Here is a 12,437-nt window from a genome sequence, read left to right on the forward strand (position 1 = left end):
CCGGATGCTGTGCAGACTGACACGATTGGATACTGGAGACTTCGAGGGCACGCGGGCCCCCTCCCCGGGCCCCAGCCTCAGACTGGGCGGAGGAGCATCTGGCAGCACCCCTGCTGAGCCCCTCTGGCTAGGGGCAAGGAGACTCCCTCCCCTCTGGGAGGCTCAGGGCTGGGGAGTGGCCATGGGCTGCCTTTCTGCCTTGTGTCCAGAGGTCTGCAGGGCCGCCTTCTCTTTTCTGTGTCCGTGCCACTTTGCGGGCTTCAAGGGGCTTACCCTGCGGTCACCTTACCTGGGAGTTGCTTCTTGAAGAAGCTCAGAGAACAGCCATTTGTCCCTCCCCTCCCCCAGGAAGCTGTCCCCTAATTTATGGAGGTAAGAAGTGGCCAGTAGGAGATTGGATTGTGGGCCCAAGGGAAGCAGCAGGGACAGGGAGAAGCCCGCCCCCCTGACGGTGGGACTTGGAGCAAATCCCTGCATCTCTGAGCCTCAGTGTTCCTCATCTGGAGAATGGGTCTCAGAACTGCCTAAGTTGACTTTATAGAATGCTACACGTGACGTGGATTTGACTTATGTACATTTGAAAGAGGACGATAATACTTTGAAGGTGGTAAACGCCGCTTTAAAGAAAAAATTGTCGAGACTTCTTATTTCACAGCCAGCAGACAGAGGGACCAGAGAACCGTGTGTATGCTGTGGCCACATGGTGGCGCCCAGGTAGCTGGTAAACAGGCCGGCCAGGAAGGCCTGAGGCCGCGTTGTACTGGCCTCTTGCTGAGTATTGCAATTGAAAGTCGTGAGGTCTGTGAGTTTGTTAAGTGGAGACACTTGTTAGTCCCGATACTGGGACCTGCCCCTAACCCGAACCAGTTGCTTTAGAATGGAAAGTGAGTGTTTATCAAATGCTCTGGGGAAAACAGAACTGCTGGGTACTCGATCGCATTGGTTTACAAGACAGGAGGCTATGAACTATTGGCCATGATGCTAGGAAGTAAAAAGTGTCTTTAAAGCTAATATATGTACTGTGGTTCTGCCTTACGGTCTCCAAGAGCTCTGGCTCTTTGCAATACAGTTACTACTCCAGAGAGAATAGGCTGCGGTTTTGTGGGCTGTGAATTATGTGACGTCTTTAGAAGCAACACCCTCAGTTGCTAGGCTCCTAGTTGGCTCAGTCAGTTAAGCGTCCAACTTCGGCTCAGGTCATGATCTCACCATTCATGGGGGTTTGAGTCCCGCGTTGGGCTCTGTGCTGACAGCTCAAAGCCTGGAGCCTGCTTCTGTGTCTCCCTCTCTCTCTCTCTCGGCCCCTCCCTGACTCATGCTCTTTCTCTGTCTCAAAAATAAATAAACATTAAAAAAAAAAGAAAAAGAAGGAGAAGAAGAAGCAAGACGCTCTCGTAACATGTGGCCTGGTATCAGTGGGCATCATTGATGCCCTTTAGGTGCCCTTGGGCGATGGTCCCTTCCCTGGGCTCACTTTCATCAGGCACTAGCTGCTGTCCCCGGGACTGGTGTGGTCTGAGAGGTCATCATGCCTCCCTGGGTAGCTCATGGTTGGTGGCCGTGCGCCAATAGATGTGGGGCAGGCACGTGACAGGGAGGACCGTCTGTGGGGAGGGGCCACGAAGCCAGGCTGAGGGAGGTATGTCCTAGCAGCCCGGCACGGCCCTCGCTAAACCCCATCTGCTGCCTGGGCTCTTGGTGGCCCTCTCCGTGGGTGCCCGCCCTGTACTCGTGGGGCCCACAGCATGACAGATGCATCTCTTGCAGGTGGTGAGAAGCTACAAGGCAACCATCCAGCAGACCTTGGACATCCTCTTCCTCCAGGAAGGCTCTGAGTTTCTGAGCAGCACGGACGCTTCGAGCCGGGACTCTGCTGACCGCACCATTATTGCCTGGGATTTCCGGAGCTCTGCCAAAATCTCCAACCAGATTTTCCACGTGAGAAACCTTATGTGGCATTGCTCTTCAGTTTGCTTCAGCTGTAGGCTGTGTCTAAGTAGCCCTCGGCTGTCTGGGATCCCAGATCACTTCCTGTGGGAGATGGTTCAGCAGGCAGGCTCTTTAGAGATCGTCCAGGTGCCTGAAATCCCTGGGGTGGGGGTAGACGAGTGCAGAAAACAGCACCTCCATACTTCTCCTACGTGTCCCTTGCCCGGCATGGCCACCCCACAGGGGAAGGGTGTGGAGGGGCCCCCCGTCCGGATCGATGGAGGACAGCCACACAGCCCACGCGCTCCTGCCTTCCCTCCACCACCCCATCCAGCCCACACGGGTTTCCACCCCACCTTTGTTCAGTGCTTTGGGCAGGAACTGTGACTTGGAAGTTCAAGCCGCGACCTGAGGCTAGATCTGGTGTTAAAGTCCTGGATTCACCACTCACAAGCCCTGGGCCCATTATTTAGCCTTTTTGATTCTTGTTTTCCTCTTAGGAAATTGAGGATGAGAATATATTTACCTCATAGAGTGGTTTTGAGAATTGAAGGAAATAACACTTATAAAGGATCTAGCACAGTGCCAGACCCAGGAGGAGGTGCTCCATAAACGCGTTACCTATTGTCACCATCACCACCATCGTCATTAACATCGTCACCATCGCCATCACCACCCTCATCACCACCACTATCATCCCCACCATAACCGTCACCATCCCCACCATCACCGTCATCATCATCACTGTCACCATCACCACCCTCATCAGCATCACATTCATCACCATCATCACCATCATCATCATCATCAGCATCACCATCACCACCCTCATCACCATCACATTCATCACCATCATCATCATCATCACCACCACCACCACCACCACCACCATCACCACCATCATCGCCATTACGATCACCATCACCTTTTAAGACTTCAAATAAGCCGTAGCTAATCTCTTCGGTGCTCCCCCCGCCAAATTATAAAATATGTGTTAGGCGTACATACGTACCTTCCCCCCATCCCCGCATTTCCTCTTCTCGGAGGGTTCTAAGTGATCCTGCGCACACCAGCCTCCAGACCTTCACTGCAGGGTCCTGGTGCAACCCGGGGAGAAGCACCAGCTCCGGGAGGGGGCTGCGTGGGCGTGTCTGGCCACTCTGGCCTTCCGCGTCCAACAGCCCGTGCAGAACAGGCACCCAGGGGAGGTGGATGGGAGTGCCACATGGCAGGCCACTGACCCTCCTACAGACCGCACCCACTCACTTTCTGCGTGGGGAGCAGGTGCTGTGCTCGCAGAGCATGCCATGGAACTTGTTCCCCGGTCAGCGTGGCCTCTGAGCCTCTGAGGGACACAGAGTGTGCAGCTGTGTTCCAGCTGCCCCCACTTTGCTCTCTGAGGTAGGCTCCTGTAGACAGTGTGGCCTCAGGACAACACTTGGAATAAAGCAAAGGCCAGATGCCGTGGAGAAGGGAGCTGCTAGGGGCGCTTCCATGTGATGCAGCCCGTCAGACGGTGACAGCTCCTTGCCTTGTGCTTTGAACACTTTGCTCACGCCTTTGTCTTCTCCCCGGCCGTCCACCTTCCCAGCTACTGTGCGTGTGGGCTGCGACGGGGGCCTGGGCCGGGCTGGGGCTTCCCCGAGAGCTCACCGTGGAGGTGGGGCGGGGGCAGGCGGGCATGCGGACTTCTTTCCCGGCGCTGCGTGGCAAAGTACCGCGGTCGCTGGCTTCAAAACGAACACGTTCTCTCTCTCCGTCCTGGAGGCCAGATGTCTGTGATCGTTCTCCCTGGGCTGAAATCGAGGTTTTGTCAGGGCGCACTGCTTCTGGAGGCTCGGGGGGAGTCTGCCCCCTCTTCCTCACGCTGGCCTCTTCAGACCCCTGCCACTGTATCTGTGAGTGTGATTGGCCGCCTCCCTTTACAAGGACACACATGAGTGCACTTAGGGCGGTAATAGAGGATGACATCCCCACCTCAAGATGCTTGACTTAATTATATCCTCAAAGACACCCCCTCCGCCCTTTTGCCATATAAGGTGACATTCACCGGTCCCAGGAATCCGCTACGTGGATGGGAGTGTGGGGGTCATTTTTCCGTCCACCACTAGGGCCGTGAACCAAGGGGTGCCAGTAAGGATAGGAAAACAGATTACCCCCCCCAGAGCCTCCAGAAGGAACACGGCTCTGCTGACACCTTGATGTTAGCCCAGGGAGACCCATGGCAGACGCCTGACCTCCTGGACTCTAAGAGAATAAATGTATGTAGTTTTAAGCCACCGAGTTTGTGGCATCTTGTTAAGCAGCCGCAGGAAAGCCGTGCAGACCTCTAAGGCCAGGCCTGGGGGTGGGGCCCAAGGCTCCAGGAGCAGGGCGCTGGGTGACGTGTCTGGCGGAGGCAGAAGGCCCAGCTGGGGCCTTTTTCCTGCCTCCCTGTGGCCTCACGTCTTTCAGGAGAGATACACCTGCCCCAGCCTCGCCTCGCATCCGCGGGAGCCCGTGTTCCTGGCACAGACCAACGGCAACTACCTGGCCCTCTTTTCCGCCGTGTGGCCCTACCGGATGAGCAGAAGGCGGCGCTACGAAGGACACAAGGTACTCTGTTCCTCTGCCCCGGGTTAAAACGGAGCACCGGCCCCAGAGCCTCCTCCAGACGACAGCAGCGGTGGACTTGGGGCCCCGGAGCGCACAGACCTTCTTTCTGGGAGGATTCTGTTTTCCGTTTCGCAGGTGCCCACGTGCCACGTGGCCTGGTGGTCCCCAAAGGCCCTGGGCCACATCTGGCCCTGCCCCCAGTCCCCAGGGGCCGGGCAGGAATGATTTTCCCCGACTTGTGGGCTCAATGGGGGCATGTCATGGGGGTGAGGGAGGGAGCACAGGACAGAACAGGGGAGGGGGCCTTTTCTGCCTCTATCCCCTTTCCCCACTGAGGCCTGCCTCACTGGGGCGGACGGGGCCGGGGACCTGGTGGCTGTTGGCGAGGCCAGGCACCGTCAGCTATGCTGAAGCCGTTCTAGCTGCGTTCCACTAAACTCCGTGAGACCAGATCCACGCTGGGACGCCGGCTTTCCGGCAGGAGCTCGGGCCTTGGCCTTGGGGATGCTGGGTGCCCTGCTCCGAGCCTCAGGCTGCTCCTCCACGGAGTGGGCACGGCGCCCCCCGCCTCACAGGCTGCCTGGCGGAGCAGCTGCCGTGTGGCCCGCTCACCCCGTGTTGCCTTCTGCAGGTAGAAGGCTACTCAGTGGGCTGCGAGTGCTCCCCAGACGGTGACCTGCTGGTGACGGGCAGCGCCGACGGCCGAGTCCTGCTGTACAGCTTCCGTACTGCCAGCCGGGCGCGCACGCTGCAAGGGCACGCGCAGGCCTGCGTTGGTACCACCTTCCACCCTGTGCTGCCCTCTGTCCTCGCCACCTGCTCCTGGGAGGGCGACATTAAGATCTGGCACTGAGCCTCCTGGAGCAGAGCCTTCCGGATACCGGCCAGGCCCCAGGCTCCCATTCGTCCCCCAGGGGTGGGGGTGGTGTGAGTAACCAGTGAGGTCGCCTCTGTGATCGGAGCTGGGTAGAAGGGGCCTCCACCCACCCCCCCCCCCGCCAAGCCTCAGTTTCCTCATCTGTAAAATGGGGACAGAGATCTGTTTGCCTCAGGGTTGTGAGAACTGCATTAGGTGAAAGCACCTGGTGGGTGGCTGCTGATGCTCAATAAACATGAGTGTTTTGCTGTTTCTTAGGGTATTTCAGTGACAGATATGTACAGGCAGCTTCGTGGCACCTTCCCACTCCCAGGCCCTCTGGGGCTTGAGACAGAGACCAGAGGGAGCTTGAGATAGGGCAGCCCCCCTCTGCTGATCCTGACCACGGAGTCCCTGGGGGCCAGGGGCCGTGGGGGGCCACGGGGGGCTCTGGGTCTCAGGCCTGCCCTCAGGAACTCCGTGCTGGAGCACGGCAGTCCTCATCAGTGCCATGGGGCCCAGGCCCCGCCCACCCCCACCCCAAGCATGGCCCACAGAGTCCCACTGCCTGGAGGGGGTGTATACTGCTCCAGGGAAGGAGGGAGGTTCCTGAGGTGAGGAGCCCTGCGGGGTCAGGCTGGCAGGAAGAGCCAGCGCCCTGGGGGTCTAGGCAGGTAGGGGAACCCTAGCACCAAATCCCACAGGCCACTCCAAGAGCCCCAGGATCCACCGAGGGTGACGATGGGAACCGGCAGATATCACAGCTCGGGGCAGGGGCAGGGGCGTCCCCGTGCCTCAGAAGGCTTGCCAGCAGAGGCAGACTGTGAGCTGGTGAGGAGGGCATCCCCAGCAGAGCAGTCAGTGAGGAAGGGCAGAGGCCCTGAGGACGAGCCCCATGGCGGGGAGCCAAGGGAGTAGGAACCACGGGTGCCCAGCTTTGCCTCTCCAGCACCCGGCTTCTAGGCCGGCTCTGCCGTCGGTGTAGCCGACGCTTCGTGAGTCATCTCTCCTCTCTGAGCCTCAGTCTCCCCATTGTAAAGTGGTGTCGGAACCCCCAGCCTTCAGGCTTGCTGTGTGGCCCCAAGGAGGTCACGTCCGTGGTGGGTGTCCGTACACTGGGGGTTCCATTCCCTGGAAGGGGACTGGGCAGATTGGGAAGGGCATCTGGAGCTTGCAGAGGGCTGGTGCATAAATAGGTTTATTTCAGGTGTCTAACTTGCTCAGGGGTCCATGAATCGGGCCTTCCAGGCGGAGGGAAGGACAGTGCAGAGGCCCTGAGGTAGGGCTGATCCTGAGGTCCGACTCCTTTTCTAGCCTTCTCCCTGCCCCCACTGCCCCGCGCCGCATTCAGTGCAGAGCCCCCGGCAGGCAGTGGGTGTTGAGCGGATACAGCACCTGTTGTGCCTGAGCTGGGATTCAGGGAAGGCTGGGGCTGAGAGTGGGGCGGCAGGAGCTGGGGAGCTCACAGTCTTTCAGGGTGGTGAAGAATGAACCCCTGAGCTCATGCAGGACGCAGGGTCCCAGTGACTGTCTGCTCCCAGGCTCAGGTTGGAAGCGCCTTCTCTTTTTAGGCTCAGGAATGGCTGATCTGGTGAAAAGAAAGATAATCACAGCCCATGCTCAGAGGGCCTGTCCCCTGCAGAAGTGGAACCCCCTGTGGGGTGCTGTCCCTGGCCTGAGCAGAGCAGTGGGGGGAGCGGAGGCTGATCTTACATCCATTCAGATCCTTATGCCGGTGATAGACGGTCCTCCCTCACCCCTCATGTGGCTGCCCCACTGAGCCTCTCGCCCCCCCCTCTTTCTCACCGCCCACCCTCTAAATAAGTTCCCCTGCTCAGTGTGGGAAGCCCAGTGATTTTAGAAGCCTGCCCTCGGGTCACTTTCTCTGTGAAATGAAGCCTTCCCGTATCACTCTCATCGCTGATGGGCTAATGACCCCCTCCACTGTGCTCTCATGGCATGGCGCCTCAGGACCTTTGCTCCCGCCGTCCCCTCTGCTGGGTCACTACTTCCCCCAGCGCCCCCCTGGATCCCTGCCTTTCTCCTGCTGTGGGCCTTCAGGGAGCCTCCCCTGATCTCTGTGTCTAACATGCTCCAGTCATTCTCGGTCCTTTCCCCAGAGTGCTTAGCTCTGTCTGCTGTCGTCCCCCCTTCCCGACAACACGGGTACGTGCAGTGGGATGTAAACTTCACGGGGTTCGCTGCCTGCTCCCTGCTGCGCACCTGACCCCGGTCCACAGTGGGCATTCTATGAATGACTGCAGGTGTGGCCTGTTGGCAGGACACAGGCTTTGGGGTCAGACGGACGTAGACTTAAACCCTGCCATCGCCTTTCGTTGTGTGGCTGCAGAAAGTGCTGAGCCGCCCGGTGCCTCAGTTTCCCCTTCTATGAAATGAGATTGGTAGTACCCAGCTTGTGAGGATTAATGAGGCCAGGTCTGGATAGCTCTTGGCGGGGCCTGTGTGCAGGAGGCACTCAGGAAATGGCAGCAGGGAGTCTTAGTATCAGTAATAATATTAATATTAGTATCCGTCCACCACTTGACGCAGATGTGGAGCCAGTTTAGACCAGAGGGTGCAGTTTGGCCCCATTCTCAGACCTCGTCACGGCAGGCCAAGGACCGCTGGGTCCAGCCCTCTGGGCCTCGGCCTGGGCCCGGTTCCCTCTCCTTGCATAAGCCCCCAGCAAGAGGCTGCCTCCTGCCTCTGTTCCCACTTGACAAGGGTCAGGGAAGGACTCTGGTTGGCTCTCACACGCCCACCGGGACCAGGGGTCCTTGGCCAGGCGTAGCTCTCATTACGGGCTGGAGGGGAGAGTGGCGGGACCACTACAGGCGAGTTCCTAAGGGTGTGTCTCCCCAGATCCAGCCTGAACAGGCCGTCCTCCGCATGCACCTGTCAAATGAACGAGTGGTGTGTGAATGAATCCGGACGCAGGCCACGAGGCAAGGCTATACTTGTCTGCAGTGCAGGGGGGGCCTGGCTTTGCCAGAGCGCCTCTCCTCTGCCTGTGCCACCCCCACTGCCCACGGTCCAGCCCCGGATCCTGGAGCCCAGATGTCCTGCTTCCCAGCGCAGCCTGAACTGGGTGCTTCTCTGCCTTCCTTGTGTGGAGTATTTTCTGAGTGAGAAATTCAGCACATAGTTTTCTGATTGCTTTCCCCACTGGGATATGTTATTATTACCACTTTTTTTTTTTTTTTGATGTTTATTTATGTTGAGACAGAGAGAGAGAGAGAGAGAGAGAGCAGGGGAGGGGCAGAGAGAAGAAGGAAGAGAATCCCAAGCAGGCTCCACGATACCAGCACAGAACCTGACGTGGGGCTCGAACTCATGACGATGAGGTCATGACCTGAGCCGAAACCAAGAGTGGGACGCTTAACTGAGCTATCCAGGCACCTGTACCACTTTTTAAATGTGAGCGTTGTTTACAGACTATATTAAATCAGGCTTTGGTGTGAGTGCTGGTGTGGCCGTAGGATGACCTCTCTGTCCAGCAGCTGTCCGGCCCCTCTCGTGTGCTGAGCACACACCCTGGCTGCCCGCAGTCCCGTGGGGTTTAGGGCCGGGAGACCGACTCGGGCCCCAAGCCCATCACTCTTCTGCTTGGGATGTTGGTAGGCGCTCTGCTTCTCTGAGCCTCAGTTTCCTCATCTGTAAAGTGGGCCTGTAGGAACAAGCAGGGGAGAAAATGCAGAGGAAAGGGCTTGTAGATCACTACCCTCTCAACTTCCCTTGGGGCAAACACCACCCGCGTCTGTCTGAGAAGTCGGTTTCTTTTCTATGCTGCTCACCTTGAGCCAGCCGAAGCTTTGATCCCCCTGGAGCAGGGGCTCATCCAGGGCTCCCCACGAGGGCTGTTTCTTGGTGCTCTCCTCTATGGACCCGATTCCTCCACTGCGCACCCTGGGGGTGCCAGCTGGCTGCCAGCCCCTCCCTTTTGTAGGTTCTTTTATTGGGAACAATGGCAAGTGTACTCCGTGCCTTCATCTGTCTTTTTCCTAATGCTTTCTTCCAAAGCGCACCCTTAAAGGCTCACTCCGATCCTGTGCAAGGTGTTGGGGAGTTCATCACTTGCAACTTTAAAATAAGGGAGCGGCTAAATTTAGAAAATGTGGAGCGGGAATGAGAAAGCAGTGTGGGCTGTCCCCTCCACCCACCTTCCCGGGCTCCGTGCCTACCTTTACCCTCACCTACAAATCTGAGCTGCAGATCTGAAGCCTCCGTGGGAGAACGGTTTCATCTTGGGGTGCCAGCCCGTGGCTGAGTGTGCTGCCAGGCATGGCCGTGACTTTGTCCAGTGGAGTGGACGCTCCAAACCCCCCCGCCAGGTGGCCCGACCCTGCTGTCCAGCTGAGAAAACTGAGCTCAGAGGACAGTCTGAAGTCTGTGCCCTGTCCCTCTCGTGGAGACCACCGCCAGCTTAGCCTGTGCCTCCCTGTGCATGGGGACAGCCAACTGTCATGAGGACCTCTGGGAGTCTCATCAGTGTCCCTAGGCTCCAGAAGGAGAAAGTGGCCCAAGGGCACATGGCCAACGAGTGGCAGAGCCCCGCCCTGTGCTGCCCTGGTTACAGGTGGAGCAGTGTGCTGGGATTGGTAGGAGGGTGGTGGGTGCACAGGTGGGGGCCTCGCAGAGGATGGGGTGGGATTCCGAGTGGAGGGGGAGGGTGACTGGTGGAGGACGGAGCCCCACACCATGGCCTGGCTGGCTGCCTGGGTACTTGGGACTAAGGAAGTAGAGGGCGAGGCCGCATCACAGCCCGGAAGTCCCCATCTAGCAGAATGTCTGTCCGAGGACATCTGGAGGGAAACTGGTGGTCCCCAGGCTGAGCCCTCAGGGAGGTGCATGGAGGCACTCAGCCGTTTCTGGAACCCCCAGCTATCACAAGTCTGTTCCCTTTGCCTGAAATGCCTGATGAACTCCTATTCATCCTTCAGCACCCAGCATGAGCCTCCTCCTGACTGCTTGCTTTCTTCTTTCCAGAGCTGTAGGGACCTTCGCCTCTCTGGATGGCCCTGTGCTCTTGAAGCCTTGAGCCTAGTGTCATGCCATCTGCCTCCCCCCCCCAGCCTCTGACCCCTGTGGGCAGAGCAAGGTCCCTGTGGCCAGCACAGGGCTGGCCGGCTGGCCCCATCATCAGGAGGAGGAGGGAAGCACCAAGTCCCCACCCAGCAGGTTCTGAGAGAGTCACTGGCCAGAGCCAGTGGTAAGTCCCAGCATCCTGATGAGCTGGTTTTGATCTGGGGGGGCTTGGAGGGAAACCAAGTTTTCCCACCTCGGCCCCACAAAAGTGGTTTGGGACTGCTTTACATAGCATCCCATGCTGGCCCCATGGTGTCAGCCTGACCCTGCTGCTCAGAGTCATGTGATGGAGTTCTAGATACCCCACCCCCACTCTGTGTGGCCTGGTCAGCCTATCCCTGCAGGCTTCCTGGCTCTGAGGCCAAAGAAGTCACTGTCCTCACCCAGCCCTGAGCAGGGCCCCCTGGGAACAAGGCCTCCTTGGAGCCCTGGCTGTGGCTAGCTTTGGAGGCCATGGCAGGACAGCTCTGTGAGATCTGGAGGCCACCTACAGGGGGCTGCGGGCTCCGAGGTGACGGTGTGGGGGCTAAAGCACCGACTCTGAGAAGGCCCTTGGCCCAGGGATCCCCAGCCCTGATACCAGGGCCAAGACCCTGAGGAGCTGGAGCCAGGCGGGCTCGTAGCACTTAGAGGTGGGAATACCGAGGCGAGAAAGAGGCATGGGGGCCGACCAGGCTTGGGATCCCCTCTGGGAACACCCCTGAGTGGCCGCTGGGTGCCAGGGGCCTCGTGTTTCTCCCTGCACCCTCCCTGTTGCCCCCAGCCCATTCAGGGTCGTCTCCTATCTGCGCACAAGGAAACCGGGCCCCAGAGGGGAGCTGACCCCTGAGCCTCTCACGGTCTCCCCAGCTCGAGGAGACTGCTTCTTGGGGCACATATCCTGGGGAGGACAGTTGGGCTAGCCCTGGGCTCTCCCGCAGAGGCAGGTCAAATGCAGGGATGCTGGGAGCCACCGTTGATGCCCATGCTCCTGGGGTCGCCTGGCAAGAGGCAGACCCACCCCCGATTTACACGGAGCTGGGTGAGCCAGGGAACTTCAAAGCCTGCACCCGGACCCGGCTGGTCTCCAGGGGGAGGGCCCCCGCCCTTGGAAAAGGCAGACATAAAGCCCCGTGAGGAGCGGCCCCCACCCTAGGCCTTGCAGAACCCCACAAGTAGATTCTCAAGGACGTCGAGGAGCGTGCGTCTGAGGTCACCAGGCTTGTGAGGAAATGAGGCAGCAAGGGCAGGAATCGAGAGAAAACACACGACGGAGTGCCAGACCCAGTCTGAACCAGCGATGCCCACATGTTTAAGGAAATAAAAGGCGAGCTAGAAAATAATCTCCAGGGAATAGGAAACTATTGAAGCAGCAGTGTAGATTTGTGAAACAAGCAAATAGAACATCTAGGAATAGAAAAATTAAAGGACAAACACTGAAAACTCAGTGGCTGTGTTTGGCGGCCACACGGACGATGCAGAGAGAAGTTAGTGAAATGGAACACAAGCCCCGCGGGCTGAGCTCGGGTGGGGGGGGGGGGCCCAGAAGCAGGACCCACAGGAGAGAGGGCAGCACGCATGAAGCGTGCAGTGAGAGGGACTTCCAGGGGTCTAAGGCAGTCCCCGGAAGAGCGAGGAAACAAAATTTAAACAAAAGCTGAGAATTTTCCGGAACCATCCCACGGATACAAGACTCCAGGTGAATTCCCAAGAAGGGTAAATCCGCGACCAGACACACCTCGGGGGGAGCTGCAGAAAACCAAAGGGAAGATCTTAAGCGGCCAGAGAGCAGGAGGACGGAGTACCGTCAATGAGCAGCTCCCCACGGGCGGACCGGCTGACGGGCGTCCCCACACCCACACCCGCAGGAGGCCGGGGGCAAGGCCTCTCCATCACCACATGCTGGGAAAAGAGACCCCGGCTACCTCCCTCCCCTGTGAGGACACCCTTCGAAATGGGGCAAAACAGAGAAAAGAGCAAGCGATCCTGTCCC

General features: G+C 58.6%; 1 protein-coding gene across 11 annotated transcripts in view; it reads left to right on the top strand.

The window, feature by feature from the left end:
* Positions 1-5,660, top strand: part of WDR25 (WD repeat domain 25) — a 140,712-nt gene extending 135,052 nt beyond the window's left edge. For 7 of the 11 annotated variants that reach the window (XM_040478225.1, XM_040478228.1, XM_040478229.1 and 4 more), the window contains 3 exons: positions 1,768-1,938; positions 4,384-4,524; positions 5,156-5,660. In XM_040478225.1, the coding sequence (XP_040334159.1) occupies positions 1,768-1,938; positions 4,384-4,524; positions 5,156-5,377 (534 nt within the window). In that variant the 3' untranslated portion in view covers positions 5,378-5,660. Of the gene's footprint in view, positions 1-1,767; positions 1,939-3,701; positions 3,941-4,383; positions 4,525-5,155 lie in introns of those variants that run through there. The other 4 variants (XM_040478227.1, XM_040478230.1, XM_040478233.1 and 1 more) reach the window with 3 other exon arrangements.
* The last annotated feature ends 6,777 nt before the right edge of the window (positions 5,661-12,437 follow it).

The sequence above is a fragment of the Herpailurus yagouaroundi genome, unplaced genomic scaffold, assembly GCF_014898765.1.
Source record: "Herpailurus yagouaroundi ecotype Mexico unplaced genomic scaffold, PumYag 141, whole genome shotgun sequence".
In the NCBI taxonomy this organism is placed as follows: Eukaryota; Metazoa; Chordata; class Mammalia; order Carnivora; family Felidae; genus Herpailurus; species Herpailurus yagouaroundi.